General features: G+C 37.4%; 1 protein-coding gene across 6 annotated transcripts in view; it reads left to right on the top strand.

The window, feature by feature from the left end:
• Positions 1-22,652, top strand: part of CADPS2 (calcium dependent secretion activator 2) — a 567,905-nt gene that overhangs the window by 380,150 nt on the left and 165,103 nt on the right. For all 6 annotated transcript variants that reach the window (XM_069588282.1, XM_069588281.1, XM_069588283.1 and 3 more), the window contains exons 10-13: positions 4,984-5,092; positions 6,358-6,558; positions 15,932-16,068; positions 18,310-18,497. In XM_069588282.1, the coding sequence (XP_069444383.1) occupies positions 4,984-5,092; positions 6,358-6,558; positions 15,932-16,068; positions 18,310-18,497 (635 nt within the window). The remainder of the gene's footprint in view (positions 1-4,983; positions 5,093-6,357; positions 6,559-15,931; positions 16,069-18,309; positions 18,498-22,652) is intronic.

Below are 22,652 nucleotides of genomic sequence, written 5' to 3'. Positions count from 1 at the left end.
TTCCCACATTTCAGGAAGTTTAGTGAACACAGATTTTCATCTAAACATTTCTTTCAAAATATTTTTTCAATTAAGGTTGTGTATGTTGCTTCAGATATCTCCTTAACACTGAACTGTAGAAGTCAGGAGAGTTACAGCTACAGAGAATTGATGGGAAATTTTATGACTTGAGAATTCAATATACCTCCAAGAAGTTGTTCATGAATAAAAGCACTGGAAAAAAATACTGGGTTGGCCAAACCATTCAGGTTTTTCTATAATAACATCTTACCAGAAAAAGTTAAACCAACCTTTTGGCCAAACCCAGTATTATGATATGGGCGGAGATTCAGAAAATATACATTTCACTTTCCTAAAAATATTTAAAGGGAATTTCTGATATTTGAAATGTAAATGAGTGTGCAGTGCTGTGCTTAGTTGCTCGGTTGTGTCCGACTCTTTGCAACCCCATGGACTGTAGCCCGTCCATGCTCCTATTCTCTTGGGATTCTCCAGGCAAAAATACTGGAAGGGTTGCCATGCCCTCCTCCAGGGGATCTTCCCAACCCAGGGATCGAACCCAGGTATCCCATATTCTTTACCGTCTAAGCTACCAGGGAATCTTCCTGACCAGGAATCAAGTAAATAAGTTGTAGTATCTCAGAAATAGCGAACTTAAAATATAGAAGAATTAAAGAGCGTAATGTTAAGAAACAAAGGTAGCTACATCTAAATTACTGTTACAAAATATTTTGACTCAAAGAAAAACTTGAAAAATTATTCCTATAGTAGGTTACAGGCTTATGAAGTAATTAAGTAATTATAACAGTATGTAAAATGTAAACACCAGATTTTGTGAAAGTTATATAAGGAAGTTATATACTGTATGTAAGTTATATACAGTAAAAAAATAATTTGTCTTACAGTAGGTAAAGAAAATATAGGGTCAATGATGCCTTTGAAAACTTGTAAAGTAACTGGTAGAGATTAAAAATAGGATGCCAAGGAACTTTTAGTAACCATATAGCAGAAGACAGAAATATATAAAATTCATATGTATATACGCATTTTTAGTTTAAATTAGTTAAATGGACCTAGTGACAGATTCTTGGAATGGAATAAAAACCAAAATCCACATGTGAGACGTACCACAGACAAAAGGCTAAAACACAGAGAGAAAGTAGGATGACAGTGTTAAATTCAGACCAAGTTAAATTCAAGAGGATGATTAAATATATGAAAGGATTATACTTTTATATCAATTACAGATATAAACATTACTATAAAACAAATGAGGGTGATTTATCAAATATATACCTGAGAGAAGATAAATAAACAGATAATGCCTCAACTGGTTTGCTGCTCAACTCGCTTTCCTCTCTCTCCCATACCATTAGTAGTCTTTGATTGTAGATCCTTAGACATATCTAAGTGACTGTCTTACACCTATCTTAAATAGTAGCTTTGCCAGAATTTGAGGCAATTAGCTTGTTATTTGGGCTTCCATGGTGGCTCACATGGTAAAGAATCTGCCTGCGATGCAGGAGACCTGGGTTCAGTCCCTGGGTGGGAAAATCCCCTGGAGGAGGGCATGGCAACCCACTCCAGTATTCTTGCCTGGAGAATCCCATGGACAGAGAAGCCCGGCGGGCTATAGTCTGTGGGATCGCAATGAGTCGGACACGGCTGAGCACCTAAGCACACAGAGCACAGCTTGTTATTTGGGAATACAGTTGTTTGCAAGTTCCAGAATGTGAGTTTTAGTGTGATACATTGGAAGGACTACTTGCTAGATTCTGGAGACTTGTGTTCTCCATTCCAGATAGCATTCTCTTTCTGGGTGACCTTAGGAAAATCAGTTTCCGCATCTGTGAACTTTGTAGTTAAAATTGCAATCTCAAGGGTTCATACATAACCCTCATCCCTCAATAGCAGTATGTTTCAGAGAATAATCTTATGTTTTCTTTTCAGTGAAGCTTAGCTCTGGGAGTAGATACTTGATTTAGTGAGAAATCATAGTCTCTAGTTTCCAATGTATTATTTTAAAATCGTCATCACATAATTGAAATCTGTAATTCTAGTAAATGTGACAATATTTTGTTCCATTGGTCAATTTTTACTAATTAAATAAATACCTTGCAGAATGTTATGACAGTACTCTCAAAAAGTAAACCTGTAATGTTGAAAAATACAACAATCCTATGTATTATTATGTAATATGTATCTGATATACATGTGGAATTTGGAATGAAATTATACATTTTATTATGTCCAGTTTCAAAGCTGCTTACTATTTTTTGTCCAATCAGCTTTCAGTTTGCAGTACATTTTATTATATTGGTCTCTTTTCTCTAAGTAGAAACGCATGAAAGATAGAAAGATAACATTACTTATATGAACCAGATATTTTTGAGAAGGTTAAGAATTTCTTTTAAAATGTGAATAATCACTCCCTAAATAGTTGTTTCCAAAATTATTTTTTGCTTTATTATTTGTTGTTTCATTTTATTTTTCCTGAATTTTCTTAGCATTTTGATGACCTTATGGTGAGAAAGTAAATTCAGTGATCTATAAGTTCAGTTCAGTTCAGTCTCTCAGTTGTGTTCAACTTTTTGCGACCCCATGAACCGCAGCACATCAGACCTCCCTGTCCATCACCAACTCTCAGAGTCCACCCAAACCCATGTCCATTGGGTCAGTGATGCCATCCAACCATCTCATCTTCTGTCGTCCCCTTCTCCTCCTGCCCTCAATCTTTCCCAGCACCAGGGTCTTTTCCAATGAGCCAGCTCTTCGCATCAGGTGGCCAAAGTATTGGAGTTTCAGCTTCAACATCAGTCCTTCCAATGAACACCCAGGACTGATCTCCCTTAGGGTAGACTGGTTGGATCTCCTTGCAGTCCAAGGGACTTTCAAGAATCTTCTCCAACACCACAGTTCAAAAGCATCAATTCTTCGGCACTCAGCTTTCTTTATAGTCCAACTCTCACATCCATACATGACCACTGGAAAAACCATAGCCTTGACTAGATAAATCTTTGTTGACAGAGTAATGTCTCTGCTTAATATGCTGTCTAGGTTGGTCATAACTTTCTTTCCAAGGATTAAGCATCTTTTAATTTCATGGGTACAATCACCATCTGCAGTGATTTTGGAGCCCCCCAAAATAAAGTCTGACTCTCTTTCCACTGTTTCCCTATCTATTTCCCATGAAGTGATGGGACTGGATGCCATGATCTTCGTTTTCTGAATGTTGAGCTTTAAGCCAACTTTTTCACTCTCCTCTTTCACTTTCATCAAGAGGCTTTTTAGTTCCTCTTCACTTTCTGCCATAAGGGTGGTGTCATCTGCATATCTGAGGTTATGGATATTTCTCCCAGCAATCTTGATTCCAGCTTGTGCTTCTTCCAGCACAGCGTTTCTCATGATGTACTCTGCATGTAAGTTAAATAAGCAGGGTGACAATATACAGCCTTGACGTACTCCTTTTCCTATTTGGAACCAGTCTCTTGTTCCATGTCCAGTTCTAACTGTTGCTTCCTGACTTGCATACAGATTTCTCAGGAGGCAGGTCAGGTGGTCTGGTATTCCCATCTCTTTCAGAATTGTCCACAATCCAAGAGTAGCAAGAACCATAAGTATCTCAAGTTATTAGATTCTCTGTTCCCAAACCTAGCTTTGGGTGTTTTTCCAAATTAGAAGAAGTCTTCTTATAAAGGAATTCATACTCTTTGAGAAAAACTATTAACAGTGATGGAGAAGGAAATGGCAACCCACTCCAGTATTCTTGCCTGGAGAATCCCATGGAAGGAGGAGCCTAGTTGGCTACAGTCCTTGAGGTCACAAAGAGTTGGACACGACTAAGTGACTTCACTCATAAATACTGGGAAAAAAAAAACTTTAAATGACCTATAATTGTATTCTGCAATAATAACTACTGTTCATAGGTATGAATAGTGTTTACCCAAAAAGGTACACTCTACATTTTCTTAAATCTTCTCTTTATGTTGTAATACATCTTAGAAATAATAAAGAATTATGCTGCTAGGGACATAGGGTACATGTATCCTTTTGAATTAGTGAGGTTTTTTATTTTTCAGATATTACCCAAGTGTGGAATTTCGGGTCACATGGTAGTTCTATCTTTAGTTTTTTGTGAACCCTCCGTGCTGTTTTCCATGGTGACTACACCAATTTATATTCCCAGCAACAGTGTAGAAGAGTTCCTCTTCTCTAACATTTGTTGTTTGTGATCTTTTTGATACTAGCCATTTTGACAGGTGTGAAGCGATACCTCATTGTGGTTTTGCTTTGCAGTTCCCTATTGACTAGAGGTATTGAGCATCTTTTCATGTGCCCATTGGCCATCTGTATGTCTTCTCTGGAAAAACGTCTATTCAAGTCTTCTGCCCATGTTTTTAATAGGGTGACTTGGATTTTTGGTATTCAGTTGTATGAGCTATTTATATATGTTGGATATAAATCCCTTATTGGTCATTTGCAAATATCTTCTTCTGTTCACTAGGTTGTCTTCATTTCATGTTGATAGATGGTTTCCTTTGCTGTCTGAAACCTTGTAAGTTTAATTAGGTCCCATTTGCTTATTTTTGCTTTCATTTCTTTTGCTTTAGGAGATAGATCCGAAAAATACATTGCTATGGTTTATATCAAAGGGTGTTCTGCCTGTATTTTCCTCTAAAAGTTTTATGGCCCCAAATTTATATTTAATATGACTATTTTTTAATGGCTCTTCTGTTAATAGTTCATAAAATTTTGGCCAGAAGGTCATCAAGTTGGGAAATGCTGGATCATAGACATAAAAGACCTAACTATAAACGGATAAACAAAAAGTGCTTTAATCTCTGAGCAAGGTTTTAAAAAATGCTAACATTTAATAACATATGCAAATTTTATGTTATGGTTTTAAACTTGGGCAGTCTTCTGATAAAAAAAACTAAAAGATAAATTTAATGCAACCAATATGTAAACTTTTTTGTCATGCAGGTTAGCCAATACACCTTTGCTATGTGCAGTTATAGAGAAAAAAAGTCTGAGCCTCAAGAATTAATGCAGCTTGAAGGATACACTGTGGATTACACAGATCCCCACCCAGGTAATTCCTAGTTGAATCACTTGCCATGCCTCTTATTCATGAAATTCTCCTAAATATCCTGTGTCTATTTTCCATTCAAACTCCATTCAGTAAATGGAACATATTTCATTCATATACCTAGCTAGATAAGGCTTGATGGGATTTAAATTATATCTTTATGAGGCTACTTAGTTTTAACCATAACTCACCATCTCTGTTAACTTAGTGAAAGGATGAAATATCTGAAAGATACTATAATGCGGAAATTGTAGGATAGGTATCAGCAATGCTTGCAGAAACTTCTTTACTGAAAAGCAAAAAGGTACAAGAGACAGAAATAGGGAAAGAAATGGCTAATGAATTACTACCGTATATTATATTCTATTAATTTTCTCCCCAACAATGGATACTTATATTTCTCTCCTCCTTCCTAATGTATTAATGCTGAGTATAGTACTGGATACTCAGTGTCTGAGATTAGTGAGTGAGTGAGTAAATGAATGATTATGTGGAGATTAATAAAATTAATAAGCAAGGTAAAGAAATATATGTATTTCCCTGGTGTCTTAGTGCTAAAGAATCCACCTGCCAATGAAGAAAATGCAAATTTTGATCTCTGGGTCAGGAAGATCACCTGGAGAAGGAAAAGGAAACTCACTCCAGTATTTTTGCCTGGAAAACCCCATGAACAGAGGAGCAGGCTACAGTTGTGGGGTCGCAAGAGTCAGACATGACTTCACGACTAAAAAATAAAAAAGAAATACATGTATCTGCTAATAAATAGAATAAGAAATTAATATAGAGAGATGAAAAAAGAGTCAGTGATTATATCCACTAGTAAATCACTTAAAATCCAAAATATCTTCCCTGTGAAAGAGTTTTGCAAAAGTAAAATACTGTACAATGTAAATATCATTTTAGTCTTACCTGTATTGTTTTCGACTAAACTAGTCATATCTGTTTCCTACATATAGAATGAGAAATGTGCTAACAGATAAGGAGTGTCTTCTCTGGCATGAAATACCAGACTTTGCTATGAATTATTGTGTGTGTTGCAGAACTCTGCTATATTATGAACTGTTTCCTAGCCTATTTTTAATTTCCAAAGTGATATGGAAGTATAAATCTTTCTCATATCATTTCCCTTCAATTCTTCAATTGTGGATATGATTCAAAGGCATTGAGCTGCAAATAGCAGATCAGTTCTTTTCCATGAGACCATTTAATGAATGAGGCTAAAATCTGCCAACTGTGTGAATTTTTAACAATTTTTTTTTCCTCCACAGGCCTTCAGGGTGGGCATATGTTCTTCAATGCTGTTAAAGAAGGAGACACTGTAATATTTGCCAGTGATGATGAACAGGATAGAATACTGTGGGTACAAGCCATGTACAGGGCCACTGGACAGTCATATAAACCTATTCCTGCAATTCAAGCCCAGAAGCCGAATCCTAAAGGAGGAAGTCTCCATGCAGATGCTCAACTTTGTAAGTTTTGTTGAAAAATAATTTGATTATCAATTAGTAACCTTAGTAAGATATAAAATTGTCTGAGTCAAATCTGCTCAGTATTATAGTTTGCATCATTACCTGATTCCTAATTGAATAAAAATAGTTCATTTTAGTAGTCATAGAATAAGTTATCTAGCTTTTCGCACAAACCTGGAGTAAATGGTGCATGTGGTTTTCAGTCATGAATTTGCCAGGCCTTGGGGTGTCTCTGGGAATCTCAAAAGCATACGAGAAAGTTTATTTAAACTTAATGTAATTTTTAACTTATATATGTTCTTTTGAAATGGGAAACATATTGCAAAATCAAATTGGCATTGATAAGATTCCAGAACACCAAAACGATGAACTGTCGCTTTTTAGAGTTGTTCTTAACAAACCAAGAGAATACTAGGCCTATTTTCTGATGTAAGTCAGGAAAACAGAAGTCATCAAGGCAACTTTCTTTTTCTAAATACTTTTATATTCATGTCACTTTCTGTATGCTAATTCAGATCATTAAGAACTAAATTATTTGTTTTAATTTGTAAGTAATTAATTGCAAATTATGTAATAATGATAGAAACATTTTCAAACATAGCTTTAGTAATCATCAAACCAAATGTTTTAACTTGTTGTACTCCTTTCCAAAACTTCTCTGTTTTCTCCTGTAATGTAATAAATCAGTTTGTCTTTAACTATAAGCTTAAATCGTGACTTTTCATTCAACACCCTTCACTCTCAAGCTTCATCTTCAGGGGAGCAACATTCTGACTTCTCTTACTTTTCATACATCAAATAACTATTTCCTGTTCTGTTTAGGTACCCATTACTATTACATTTAGACGTCTTAAATAAAAGCACTTTAGGCCAAATAAAGATGGGATACAAGCTCAACCCGTCCCCTGCATGCTTTAGACTTCCTAGTATACACCTTTAAACTTACCTGATCTGTCTTCAAGTGATTCTGGTACTTCATACATAGTACATGCTCCTCACAATTGTAGGCTTCTGTGTCTCCCTTCCTGGCTCCTGTACAATTCTGGTCATGCATCTTACTTCTACAAACGCTATAAATCCCACAAAACATTGATATTATTATTATGCCTGGAACAGTCAATTACCTGTTAAAGAAATGTAAATAATAAGAGAAAATATTATATACTCAAACATGTAGTTACCATTCCTACCACTCTTTATTCACTTACTGAGATATTTCACCTCCCAAATGATGTCCTTTGACTTTTCTTATGCGTAGCTTTTAGTTTTTTTATGTAAGAGAATGTCTTCATTTTACCTTCATTTTGAAAGATGCTTTTCTTTCAGTTGTTTAAAGATTTTGCTCTGCTTTCTGCTAACTTGTTTTATTTCTTCCCTGATGAAAAATTTTGGTATTATTTTTGTTTCTTCCTCTGTACATAGTGTGTGTTGTGGTTTGTTTCTGCCCCATCTCAAGCTGCTTTAAAACCTTTCGCTTAAACACTGGTTTTGAGCAATTCAATTATGATGTGCTTTGGTGTAGTTTTCTTCACAAAAATATTCTTGAGTTTTATTCAAAGACATAGTTAAATTACTCAAGAGAAATTTAATCCCTTCAGGTTTAGCTTTTAGGTGGAGCCAAATAACATCTAGTCTGGGCTCCCCTGGTGGCTCAGTGGGTAAAGAAATCTGCCTGCAATGCAGGGGACCCAAGTCTGATCCCTGGGTTGGGAAGATCCCCTGGAGAAGGAAATGGCACCCCACTCCAGTATTCTTGCCTGGGAAATCCTATGGACAGAGGAGCCTGGCGGGCTGCAGTCCATGGGGTCGCAAGTGTTGGACACAACTTACTGACTAAACCAAGACCACCTGGATGCCAACTAATAAGCAGTGAAAATTGAAGTTTTACCTTCTGGCTGTTGGAAGCAAGCACTGTTCTAGTCTCTGTGTGCATGTGGGCACTGTCCCCTCTAATCCTTTGAGGATTCTTCCCCATCCTCTTATTGTTGCCTCCATTGAGTGATGTGGTCAGTATTCATTTGAATATGGAGTGAGGTAGGGGGAGGAAACAATAATCTTCCCTGCGGATTTCAGCAGTCTTGACCTTCCTGAGCTGTCAGCTCCCATCTTCTCAGCCCAGAGAGACCCTTAGCTCTCCCTGAGTTCTTCTTCCCAGAGCCACTGCTTTGAAAGTTTCTCCGGGTATTAACCTGAGGCAGCTAAAAGACTCATCTCACTGGTTTCCCTGCCTCTCAGGAATCACTCTGCTATGTTGCCAGATGTCCAAAATTTTGAGAACTTTCTTAAAAGTATTTTTTAATGATTTTTTTTTTTAGTTGTTTCAGGTAGGAGGGTTAATCTGCTTTAAATTATACTGTTTTGACCAGAAGCACAGTGATTGTTTTCTTTGTTAGAGCAGTATTTCTCAGCAAGACTGTCATTTTGGGCTAGATGATTCTTTGTTTCAGGGGTCGGTGGCGGGGGGCGGGGAAGGCTGTCCTATGTATTATGGGATGGTTAGTATCCTCCCTTGGAAAAGGCAATGGCACCCCACTCCAGTACTCTTGCCTGGAAAATCCCATGGACGGAGGAGCCTGGTAGGCTGTAGTCCATGGGGTCGCCAAGAGTCGGACATGACTGAGCGACTTCACTTTCACTTTTCACTTTCATACATTGGAGGAGGAAATGGCAGCCCACTCCAGTATTCTTGCCTGGAGAATCCCAGGGACGGGGGAGCCTGGTGGGCTGCCGTCTCTGGGGTCGCACAGAGTCGGACACGACTGAAGCGACTTAGCAGCAGCAGCAGTATCCTCCCTGTCTCCTACCCGCTGCTGCTGCTGCTAAGTCGGTTCAGTCATGTCCAACTCTGTGCGACCCCAGAGACCGCAGCCCACCAGGCTCCCCTGTCCCTGGGATTCTCCAAGCAAGAACACTGGAGTGGGTTGCCATTTCCTTCTCCAATGCATTAACGTGAAAAGTGAAAGTGAAGTCACTCAGTCGTGTCCGACTCCTAGCGACCCTATGGACTGCAGCCTACCAGGCTCCTCCATCCATGGGAATTTCCAGGCAAGAATACTGGGATCCCTGTAATAACTGACTCCACTGTCCGAGGTCTAACGACCAAAATTTTCTCTAGATGTTGTCAAATGTTCCAGGGCACAGAGACAAAGGTGGGGAAGGTTACTGCCATTTAAGAACTGCCAAGTTGCAATGACTTGGAAATTATTTTTATGAAAATGTTTCCCTCATTTGCTTGTGTTCCAGTATATTTTTTTTCACATCTTGAGTATAAGGAATACCCAAGACATGTACTGGTGTTATAAAGGATGTTGTTGTTCAGTGGTGAAGTCGTGTCTAACTATTTTGCAACCCCATGGACTGTAGCCCACCAGGCTCCCCTCTTCATGGGATTTCCCAGGCAAGAATACTGGAGTGGTTTGCCCTTTCCTGCTCCAGGGGATCTTCCGAACCCAGGGATCAAGTCTGTCTCCTGCATTGGCAGGTGAATTCTTTACCACTGAGCTACCAGGGAAGCCCGTATTATAAAGGGTATCATCCATCCTACACAAAGTGGGAAGAGAGGTGGTTGGGAAGCACTGGGTCATTAAAATCATCACTTCCTGATACAGATTTAATAAAAGATCTGATAATCAGTTTAGTAAGAGAGCCATATAATGTCTTCCCAGCAAAATCTTTCTATTAGACAGCAATGTGTTGTCAAGGCAGTGTTGATCAGGCTAAGTGGAACTGAATTTTTTAGCCCCTTGATTAACTTGCTTTAAAAAAGCTAAATGTGTTCTAAAAATCCAAACTGTTGCAGTCGTGTTAAGAGGGTTTTTTTGTGTTTACTCGCAGACCCTGATGTTTTATCTTTAAAAAGGAAAGGAAAGAATAAAGAAAAATGTATTTCTGTCTCATCTAAATGAGATACTGACCATGACCTTTATCAGAGATGCCACTGAACTGATCCAGAGAGTAGTTTTGCCTTAATTTTCCTCTCTTCCTTGACTTCCGTATTATTCCTTTCTCTCTTTCTTGATCATCTCTTGGAAAGACAACTTCTAGAGTCATTAGTGAACTGAGAAAATGACATAAAATTTAAATGACTAGAAATAAATGTTTCTAACCCATTTAAATATGTTTTTCATTTCTTTGCTGGCCTATAGCTGGTAAGGGTAAGTATTTTTATGACTTTTTTTTTGCTTTATCATACTAACATTTTTATAATGATAAAATTTTTTCAAGTAATATCATGATCTTATTTAGAATATCATGATACTGCTTTCTAGGCAGAACTGGAATATTTACATTAACCTTGTCATTTAGGAAGCAGAAAAGCTTATTTTTGCCACAACAGGGAAGTAAAAACAACCTAATATCTCTCATTCATGTGAGCATAAAGGAAATTGCTATGAAATTGTTACTATAGCTTACAAAATTGCTCTGTAACGTTAAGTGAGAAAATCCTAAATTATATATGTGATATTATTGCCACTGTTAAAATTTTTTTAATATAGGTAGAATTATACATAAAATATTTACAGTGGATAAGTTAATTAGAGGGATTGATTGCTAATTCATTGTCTCTGTTTCCTGAATTTTCTTTGAAGTATCTGTGTTATAACTTTAAAAAGAAAAGCTCAGTTTTGAATCCAGCCATGCTGAATGGTTAGGAATAGTCAGAACAAAATAATAATTATCAAATCTAACTTATTAGGAACAACATTATCTTTTTAAAAATATAAATAATGGTGTATATTCATAGATTTATCTGATAAGAGGATGTATTCTACTTCCCTGTTGCACTGACTTTTAAGATACATGGAAATTCTAAGGAAAAAAGTGAATTAAAGCAAGGCTGAAGAATGCTATCCAGTTTTTCTGCTTCAAACTGTGCACTGTCTTTTGCCAAACTGCCAGACAGTGTTTGGTTAAACTATCCTTTATTTTAATCCCCAAACAAAAGATTATGCAAGCACCTTTTAAAAAAATTTTCCTTTCACTTAGGCACAAACATAATATATTGTGTTTGTTACCTAATATAATACAGTAATAGCTAACTTTCAATAATAAATCAGTGTCAAAAATGAACCTGAGTACTTCTTTTCAATGTTAAGCCAAATTTTTAAAAAATTCTTCTGTCAGATTGTAAACTTATATTTAATGTTTTAAGCTAATTCTCCTCACTGACCCTAGTAAGTTAAATTTCACCCTTCATTGGTAAAATATGATAGATTATTTAAAATAAATATTACTATGATTACAGGTCTGTATGTGTTGATTAAAATTGTCATCGTGTAAAAGTATGATTTGTTATCTGCTGCAGAAAGTAAGACGTATAAATCCGTACATTCATTTTTAATATATTTACCAAAATAGGCCAAAAAATTATTTGAGTTAATAATAGAGGTATGAACAGACTCCTCAAGAAACAGTATCTACCAACTTTTTCTTTCAGGTCTTCAGCATAAAATGTACAGGAACATACCAGCCAGATAATCTACATAAAATTTTAAAACATTAGTTCCTCCTATTAAAGGCTATATGTGTGCCATCAAAAGGGAGGTGGTAGTTCTTTGTGTCACTTTTAACTTGCTGTGAATCTTCAAGCTAATGAAGATTGGAAGCTAAAAGGAAAGTTTAATCGGAGTGGGAGATGGTAAATGGAGCTATAGGCAAACCCCTAAACACAGGGTAATTCTAAAACAAGTTGTTGTATTTCCAAAGGTTCATTTGCTACTTGGTTTAGCTCAAGATTTTGCAGAAGAGACAAGCTCTCAGCTAGCAGCACCCTCTTATTAGTCCTTTTGGTACCTGAGTCCCAGGCCTGGACCCCTGGGCACGTGAATGGTCTTAGAAGGCGAATGAATGGCCTCCTTTTCTTCTTCTTGCCCTTTCCCCCAACTCTCTTTTACCTTCCCTTTGCTCTGTTAATCTCTAATCTCTCTCACACCAGAAACAGCCAAAAAAAAAAAAAAGAAAGAAAGGAAAAACATTCGGCATCCTTAAAATTAGTTGCAAAGGAAAGAGAAACATTTCAATTTGTTTTTTCCTTTCTCACATGCTGAACTCTGACTTAGGTGCCCTTCCTAGGGTTTAGGTTCACTGTGGTCAGCTCCCACCAGATAGCCCTCCCAGCATAGTGGGATCTGCCAGCTTGCTAATAGACCTCACAGGGTTTTCTATGCTAGCTATTTTCAAGTCAGTGTTAACTGTTCAGATTGATACTGTGAGCCTGCTTATTAATCTTTTCTCTTGACTTCCGACAGCTACTAATGAAAAACTTACATTTTCAGATCCCATTTGAATAAAGCCTCTAACATTTCTTAAATCTATTGCAAATAGTAATCTTTCTCAATTTGAGTTTTATTCCATCCACTTTTACCACACCTGGTGACAGTACTACCTAAAGATGCTAGAGCATGTATCCAACTGTTACCATAGAAACTCTCCATCAGTATGCTCATTTACCATGTCTAACATCTGTACTTAGTCCATAGGTTAATCATCACAATTTATGACAGTTTTACAATACATTGTTTCATCTCATATCTCGTTGGTTTCTTTTGATAATTTCCTTATATTATTTCAAAAGACAAACTAAACTACCTTTGAAGATTTGATTAGTGCCATGAATAACTTTCTGTTTAAGACTAGTTACCATAATTTTGTGTTATGATGAACATTAATTGAAGATAATCAAGTATAAACTCAGTTTTAAAGCAAGCCTCCCAAGCCTTGGATTTGGTTACATAATTGATTGAAAGCGTGATTTCCATTTAATCCAATTGATAACTCTGTGTTACCCCCACAGCTGATTGAAGATATGTTATACCAAGAGAAAACTATATGGAAAATATAATTTTATAAAAATAAGAAACTAGATATTTAATACTAGCTATTTTCCTTTTTTACTTTGGTTCATGAGAGAATTTTAAAATGAAATGTTTTCCTACAGAGAGATCAAAACTGTCTCCTTTATAATTTATTTTATTCATAAATTCATGAAATATAGTAAAGTAGTACATGGTGAAGTATGTTTGCATAAAATATTTTAAATTGTGCTGATCAGACATAGAAAAGAAGTAAATACTCAGGGTCTTTACAACCTGTGTTTGAAAATGGGATAATCCCTAAGAGAACATTTCCTTTTCATTGAATTTATAGCCCTGGAGGAAGTGTAGGGTTTTTTTTGTTTTTTTTTTTTAATAAAAATTTTAGTGGGTTTGCCTGTATGTTTTTTCACTGTCAGTGTATAGTCTGTTTGTGGCTTTGATTATTATTGTAAATATTATTTTTATCAGTAACAGTATTTGCTAGAAAAGTATCCATTTATGTGTGTAATTTGAAAAAACTTATCACATTAAATAATATGAGTTATATTTCATGAGAAAGATACTTTATAAATTCATTTTTGAATATATGACTTAATTACAGAAAAGAACTATTGACTCAATTTTGTCATGAACTTGTATATTTTATTTTAAAGACTGTACACCTATTATTTTAAAATAAGAATTTCCTTCTACAAACTTTATAGTAAAAGGGGAATTATGGATTTTTTTTTCTCTGAAATCTCTGTATATCATGTTCTCAACAGATAAACCATTAATGGGTGTTATTTTTAACATCTTGTTATGACCTTCTCTGGTGAAGGAAATAATGAATAAAATTCAGCAGATGTTTTTTAAAACTATAATTTCCTAAAGGTGATGCTAAAAACTTTTTTTTACTCAGATAAATGGAGAGATGAAGATTCTAAGATAAATTCTTTAAAATATAAAATCTGATTTCATAATGGGTGCCTTGCAGTTTTCAATATTCTGCCTCCACATTCGATATAATTTCACATTATCATATATTTAAGTATATTAAAAGGCAATCAGACATAAGAATAAATACAGGAGAAGTTGGATTGTCTCATTTCTCAGTTCAGGAAAAGCAGTTTAGTTCAGTGTTAAATGCAACAAATACTAATTTACCACATGTAATGTATTTAATCATTCAGATAAGCAATTATTAAATGCAAGAGTATATATGCCACTTCCTCCATGGACAGAACCTCATACCTCACATCATTGATGAGTGCCATTCATTGCTTCCTTGCTGCATTCACCTTTTAATATCCTTCATTGATGTGAGATATAAATTAGTTTGTGTATCTTTTTTTTAAACATGTGATTCTGAAGACCCTTCAGCTTGAATTATATACTTCTTCCATCCACAAATATGGCTGAAAGTTGAACTTGACATGGATCAATATGATCTGAGCTAAATATCTAAATGTGACTGATTATGTTAGCATCATGTCCACAGATCAATATTGAGTTTTATTATGAGCCGGACTCTATAATTGGGTGTAATCAATAAACTTTTGTCTCCTTTCCTATTGCAGTTTTAGGGTTGGACCATCTAGGTTTTTAAAAACTACATTTAGCTTGCATTTAGGACTGTGCTGCTTGTGATGACCAGAAATGAGATCTCTCTGTGAATTTTAAGGAACAATGGGGCCTTAGCTCAACCATTGTGAGAAGAGCCCACTTTTATCTTGATAGCTGGTTGCTTGCCCAATATGCGCAACATCTCTTACGGAGCTAATGTAGTAACACCCCGGCACTCCTTTGGGGTGGTGTGTGGCTCGCTGTCTCTATCGTTAGTAAAGAACTCACATTGAAGACTTTGACAAAACATACCATTAATGAAGGCAATCATAAAAGCTTGCCTTTTGATAAACCCGCAGGGTCTACAGACGTTGAAAGATGCAATCTGTGAAGAACAATAAATTTGGGCCTTTGATTGAAGTGCCATTTGGGACGTTGTGCTTTGTCTGCATATTTGCACAAGCATGATGTTCCCTTTTTCATGTGTCTTAAACTTGAAGCCTGGAAGCATTCATTGCCATTTCTACATTAAAGTTGGTCCCATTAAAAGCTCCCTACAAAAAAAGGCTGGAAGTGATCCAGCTGAAGCAAGTGTGTTCATTTCTGCCCTAGTTTGCCATTTGGAAAGCAGGCTTCTAGCCATCGTTGTCATTTTTTTTAATGAATAGACCTGGGCTGTTTTCCAGCTCAGTAAATATATACTTAAAATGTATCAACTTTTCTTAATATTAGGGTGGGGTGAGATTATTTCTGTGGTAGATATTTGAAGTAGCTTTGAATGAAAATAGAATTTCCTCCTTCCAACTGATTGGCAGGTTTTTCCCTGTCATTTTTATTTAGGCTATAAATATATTGTATTTTATGGTTTTTGCTGAATTCATGGCCTCATACTTTATGTAGTGCAAAGTATTTATCTGTTATCATGAAACATTCATTTTGTGTTGTTCAAAAACCTCATTTGCTATTATTATTAAACCAGGAAAATAAAGGTACATGCTTTTCTGAATTCACAGATGCAGACCGTTTTCAGAAACATGGTATGGATGAGTTTATTTCTGCAAACCCCTGCAAGTTGGACCACGCCTTCCTGTTTAGAATACTCCAGAGGCAGACTTTGGATCATAGACTGAATGATTCCTATTCTTGCTTGGTTAGTACAAACTTATCTCATCCCCTATAGGTTAAAGTGAGAGATTTTTTTAAGTGAGAAATACTTGTTATGAAGCAGCCTTTTATCCCTGACTCATTTAATAACAATAGTTGGAGTTAGGGATAAAAGATTCCAATCGATTGCTTCCCAATTTGAAAATTATACACTTGAAGATCACTGCTGTGCCACTCAATAGCCAGGAGAAAGGACTCGAACAGACGCTGAACTGTGGTTTCTTGGTCTCTCTGGAGAGGTGGAATGAAAATAGAAGGCTTTGCTAAAGACTAAAAAAATAACCTCTGTGATAGGATTTACTAACACCTATACAGACATTTTAAAGTTTAAATTCTGCTCACTAAATGGTGATACCATTCATGTCTCTCTCTCATTCCTACAAAGACTACCTAAGTGACAGGGGAGAGAAACCGTGTAATAAACAATATTATGATGGCTGTGTGTAACAGAGGAAAGCTTTAGTTTCATCTAACGCTCCAAAAATAATTGGAATTACTTTATTTTAAAAATGCATTAAGAGTAGCTAAACTGCTACTTTGTGTTTAAACCAGCCAAAATTTGGAATGCAAGCTATAATTTACAAGTAGAAGGGAAGGAATCCTTGACTCCTTAGAATGTGTGCATTGAACTATAGCCTAAAAATCTCTTGTGCCTTTAAATCCAAGGATTTATTTTGTTGGTGGCAATTCGTCTGAAATTCCGCTGGCCAGAATCTTCATGTTTCTATCACCACTTCATCTCTTGGCTACTGAACATGATGGCTGCAAGCAATAGAGTTACACTCTCTTTAAGATTTTAGACAGGACATACTCTAAGCTCACCAGAGATGTTTCAACAGACAGGAAGAAATGGAACAACTTACTGCCATGATCATGCTGATGTTCATTAATTCATTTATAGACTCACTATTAAGTACCTGTTATTCAACATGCATTTATGTAGCTTAAACCCAATCGAGCCCAAACTTTATAATTAGAGAGTAAAACAAGTCATCACAAAGCCCTCATCTGTCTTTCCGGGGACAAGCACACATAGATTGATCATCAACAGGAACGCTTTCCTCTTGGATTCCACTCCATGGGGTTAGTTCTTGAAATGTCAGAAAGTCGTTTTGACCACGTGGATGACCTCAGAGGCCGTATGGAGTGTGAGGAGAACACTACAGTGTATTCAGCTGGACCTCAAGGGCAGGTGTGATTAGAAAGAGCATTTGAGCTCGAGATGACCCTGGATGTTAACATGGCTCAGCAGCTGATTTGCACTGTCGTCTTAAGCAATTCACTGAACACCTCTCAACTTTAGCTGCTGTATCTATAACATGGAATCATAATAACTAATATGCATGATAGTTCTAAATATTAAAGATATATACAGTATGTCTAGTACAGCGCCTTCACCATCACCACAGTAGTATTCTAGTATTTTTTCCTCCTCTTCCTTCTTTTAAAATTTTTTATTGAATTTTAGTGCATTTTATTTTTATCTCATCTTTCTGCATTTCACACTCTTCTTTTCCTTTATCCTCCTCTTCATTCTCTTTTTTTTTTATCTTGAATTAATCCATATAATCCACTGAAATATTTTGTAAACCGGCTCTCCCTAACCTGGCCCTCTCTTATTAGCCAAGCTCATATACCCACCCTAACATCTCTTTTCAAGAGAACCAGAAACTGTAAGACATTAACTTTGTTATATTTGTCATGGAAAGACAGTAGAGTGAGAACAATATCCAAAATATTTAAATACCCAAATAATAATTTAAATACCATGGCTAAAACTTACTGAAATTCTCTCAGTTCACTTTATACAGTGCTTTTGGAAACTAGGTGATTTCAGTTATCTGGTTTGCTTTGCCATTTTATTTTTAATTGATTCATATAGAGATTGAAGTCTGTTGGAAGGTTATTCTTTGCAACCCACATTTTAGATGCCGCGAATAAATTTGACTAGTTGTGAGTGACAGCAGAGAAGAGCAGGTTGCCCCTGCCTTGCTGTGGCAGTAAAGAGAGGATGGTGTTAAGCTGTCAGTGGCCCAGACCAGTTCCAAAATTGATGGCATTTGCTGTTTTAAAAACAATAGGAAATATACTGCTAATAGAAAAAAAAATTGTCAAAAGACACTGTAATGCATTTTCTGCTTACAATACCTAATAGTGTCTGCAGAAAAGTGAATTCTGGTACAGAAAAAATAATAATTTTTTTCTGTTGTTGTTCTTCCTTTTGCAGGGGTGGTTTAGCCCTGGCCAGGTCTTTGTGTTGGATGAGTACTGTGCCCGCTACGGCGTGAGGGGCTGTCACAGACATCTCTGCTACCTTACAGAACTGATGGAACATTCGGAAAACGGTGCTGTCATTGATCCAACCCTGCTCCATTACAGCTTTGCATTCTGTGCCTCTCATGTGCATGGCAACAGGTATTTTTACTTGCAAACACACAGTGAAATGTGGAGGGTTGAACTTGGGAAGAGAGAAAAACGTGCTTTGCCATCATCACCTAGTAACAGATTTTAAATAGCAATCACTTCTTGCAAGAGGGAAAAGAAACAACCCACAAAGGAAAAATGTACATCAATATGCAGTTGATTTAGGTGGGCTGCACTTTATGTTTCTTTTTGCCATTAAAACCACTTGAAACACGGAGTGTCTGTGAGATTAGAAGTTGCCTTTTAGTTCGTATGCACCACCTAGTACTAGGATCTGCCTAGCTTGAGTGTCTTCTGGATTTCTCTTGTAATGCATATATATGTCTGGGTAGGGTTTGTGAGCAGGTTTGTGAATACCTAATGATTCTTGCTTTTCCATGGTGGAATGTGCTCATTGATAAAGTGAGATAAATAATGGGCTGATGTAGGTCTCCTCCCAGCCCCTTCCCTGATCCACACTTGAAGAACAGGTATCCCCTTTTAGCACTCTGAGGCAGTGACCTCACCTCTTGTTTTACCAAAATAGCAAAATACATGTAATGCAGGCCCCCACAAATATGTATCCCTGGACTTAAGTCTTTCTTTTATATTATTTACTCTCTTCTCCCAGTCTCTTTCCAGGGAAACTTTGCTAGTGGGGGCTCCTCTCATAAAGGAGGTAGCTCTTATCATTGTACCTTGCCTCAGCCATTCTTTCATCGTCACCTCTTTATTTTCTTTATATACGTATACATGTGTGTGTGTGTGTATTTTGGCTGTGTCGGGTCTTAGTTGCAAGCTCAGTAGTTTTGACACACTTGGGCTTGGTTGCCCCCAGACATGTGGGATCTTAGTTCTTCAACCAGAGATCAAATCCACATCCCCTGCATTGGAAGGCAGATTCTTAACCAACTAGACCATGAGGAAAGTTCCTATCTCCCTCTGTTTTATTTCCATTCTTCCCACAAGCCTAAGCCTCACAACATAACAGAACAATAATACTAACTATGTGAGGGAGGGCAAGCTGCTTCATCTAGTTGTGTCTCCGCTTACCTGTCTCTAAGAAAGAGAATAGTATCTCTCTCTGAAATCATCAGTTGTGATAGAGATTCATCAAGCACTTAAAACAGTGCCTGGTTTGGGAGTGGTGAAAAGAATGTTCAGTTCAGTTCAATCACTCAGTTGTGTCCAGTTCTTTGTGACCTCATGGACTACAGCATGCCAGGCCTCCCTGTCCATCACCAACTCCCAGAGTTTACTCAAACTCATGTCCACTGAGTCAGTGATGCCATCCAACCATCTCATCCTCTGTAGTCCCCTTCTTCTCCCGCCCCCAATCCCTCCCAGCATCAGGGTCTTTTCCAATGAGTCAGTTCTTTGCATCAAGTGGCCAAAGTATTGGAGTTTCAGCTTCAGCATCAGTCCTTCCAATGAATATTCAGTACTGATTTCCTTTAGGATAGACTAGTTGGATCCCCTTGCAGTCCAAGGGACTCTCAAGAGTCTTCTCCAACACCACAGTTCAAAAGCATCAATTCTGCAGAGCTCAGCTTTCTGTATAGTCCAACTCTCACATCCATATATAACTGGAAAAACCATAGCCTTGACTAGACAGACCTTTGTTGGCAAAGTAATCTCTCTGCTTTTTAATATGCTGTGTAGGTTGGTCATAACTTTTCTTCCAAGGAGCAAGCATCTTTTAATTTCATGGCTGCAGGCACCATCTGCAGTGATTTTGAAGCACCGCCCCATCCACAAAGAAAAGCATGTTAAGGGATAGTTTACATTGTCTAATATGATTATCCTGTCAAGCTACCTTTCCATTGTTCTCTTCATCTTCCCCGCAAAACTCCTCTCACCTTTTCCCCCATTTGGCTCCCACCTCCTCACTTTGCTGGTGAGCTTACTTGAAATAGATCTCCTTCTCCAGCTTCACCCTCTTTACTCTCATGGGAAAGTCAGTGCTATGGAATTCATAAGTCCCTGTGCTTCTGGTAAAGGCTGCTCATTTTCCCCAATGTAGCTATTTCAGCTCTTTTTTTTTTTTTTCTGCCACTTCTTTTTTAATAATTTCTGTTTCTCTAGACCCCAAGTGTTGTATGGTGCTTTGTTTTTATATCTGTTCTTGAACTTGCTCTCTCGTCCTGAGAATTTTTTTCTACTTCAGTGAAAATTCTACCTTGGTGATCTTGCCACTTTCCACAGCTTTAATGCTGACCTCTCTTTATACAGATAATTCCAGCTAAATTATTCTCCTAAGCTATAGGTCTCTATCTACAACTGGCAGCTTGACTATTCTGCTGATGCTTTAAAGTCTCCATGTTTAAAGTTAAATCCATCATCTCATGAAGCCACCTCCTAAAGCTCTCTGAGCTCCTAGCAGAGTGCCTGACAAAAAGTAACACCCGAACACAAAATCTAAGTGTTCAGTATACATTTGATGAATGAATGAATGACTTTATTATTTATGTTAATGTCTTTTCCAGTAACGGCCTATCCATTTTCCATCTGTCTTTTCCTTTTACTTCCCTGGTGGCTCTGCCTGCAATGCGAGAGACCTCAGTTTGATCCCTGCGTGGGGATGATCCCCTCGAGAAGAGAATGGCTACCCCACTCCAGTATTCTTTCCTGGGATATTCCATGGACAGAGGAGCCTGGCAGGCTACAGTTCATGGGGTTGCAAAGAGTCAGACACTACTGAGCGACTCAGACTTTAATCACTTTTCCTGTTACCCCAAATTAAACCCTCTGCACTCAGCAAACTTTGAGGGATTGGGTGAGATGCCAGGACAAGCATGAGACAGTCAGGATAACCGGATGACTGTTTGATAGGCAAAGTAAGGGGCTGTTGTAGTAAAAACAGTCTCTTCTCTCTCCAGGCTCTATCTTAATTCCTCCTGACCAGTGGGTATCAAAAGCGCGGCCTCCAAGTTTAGGCAGCACTCTGAAATGTAGGAGGACAAGAAGGTTGCCATGAAATAGACAAACCCAGAGAGCACAATAGGATCAGCATGTTTTAGTCATTAACACAGAAAGGTGAAATTAAAGTGAGGACATTAAGTGGAAAATTTAGTTAATGTGCCCCCCAAAATGCATGTGTTTGAGACACATGTTAATGGAAGGTTACTGAGGTAACTGGGAGCTCCTGCCACCACATGGGAGGCAGCGTGATTTGAATCTGTAGGTTGCCATAGTTACTTCTATTCTGTAAACTATTGTTTTTCTTATGATGGTACACTGTAAAGTGCAATGTAAGGTATGTTTATCTGTTCACGCATATATTATACTTACTATTACACAGTAAGGGCTTCCCTGGTGGCCCAGACTGTAAAGAATCTGCCTGCAATGCCAAAGACCCAGGTTCAAGCCTCGGGTCAGGAAGATCCCCTGGAGAAGGGCATGGGTACCCACTCCAGTATTCTTGCCTGGAGAATTCCATGGACAGAAGAGTCTGGCAGGCTGTAGTCCATGGGGTCGCAGAGAGACATGACTGAATTACTAACAGTTTCACTTTTCATTACACGTTAAATCCATTTTCCAGATTAAAATGTGTACATATGCAGGTATCCCTGGGTGGGGTTTTAGAATAGTCAGTTTCAATAGTCAATAGTTTCTGATTCAGCATTTAGGTTAGACATATCTTAAGAAAAAAGAAAGAGTATAGATTTGGGGGGAATTTGAACCTCAGTTTAGGGTAAAATGTTCCAAGATAACCTTAAAGACATAATACTTTCTATAATGTTTAGAGTCTAACAAATGTCACTCAGAAATGTCATGCTGTCACAGTAAAAGAATTAAAAGAGGCAGAAGACCTCTACTTGAACCTTGGCTCTGCAGCTTGCAAGCTGAGCTATGTTGCACAAATTATCTAACCTTTCTGAAAATGGGCGTTACCATATGGAAAAAGCGAAGCACTAAGGGGACCATCCTGGGTAATTATAAAGCACGATATCAATATGGATTGGACATTATTCTAATATGTTTCCCTTTGTCAGCCAGCCAGAAGCATGTGAATTGTGAGAGGATGAAAAATGTGAAAAATAAGTAGTTATGCAGGGCTTCCCTGGTGGCTCAGCTGGTAAAGAATCTGCCTGCAATGCAGGAGACCCTGGTTCAATTCCTGGGTCAGGAAGATCCCCTGGAGAAGGGATAGGCTACCCACTCTAG

Source organism: Ovis canadensis, chromosome 4 (genome assembly GCF_042477335.2).
Source record: "Ovis canadensis isolate MfBH-ARS-UI-01 breed Bighorn chromosome 4, ARS-UI_OviCan_v2, whole genome shotgun sequence".
Lineage (NCBI taxonomy): Eukaryota > Metazoa > Chordata > Mammalia > Artiodactyla > Bovidae > Ovis > Ovis canadensis.
Note: the sequence above shows the minus strand (reverse complement) of the source record. Positions and strands in the feature narration are given on the sequence as shown.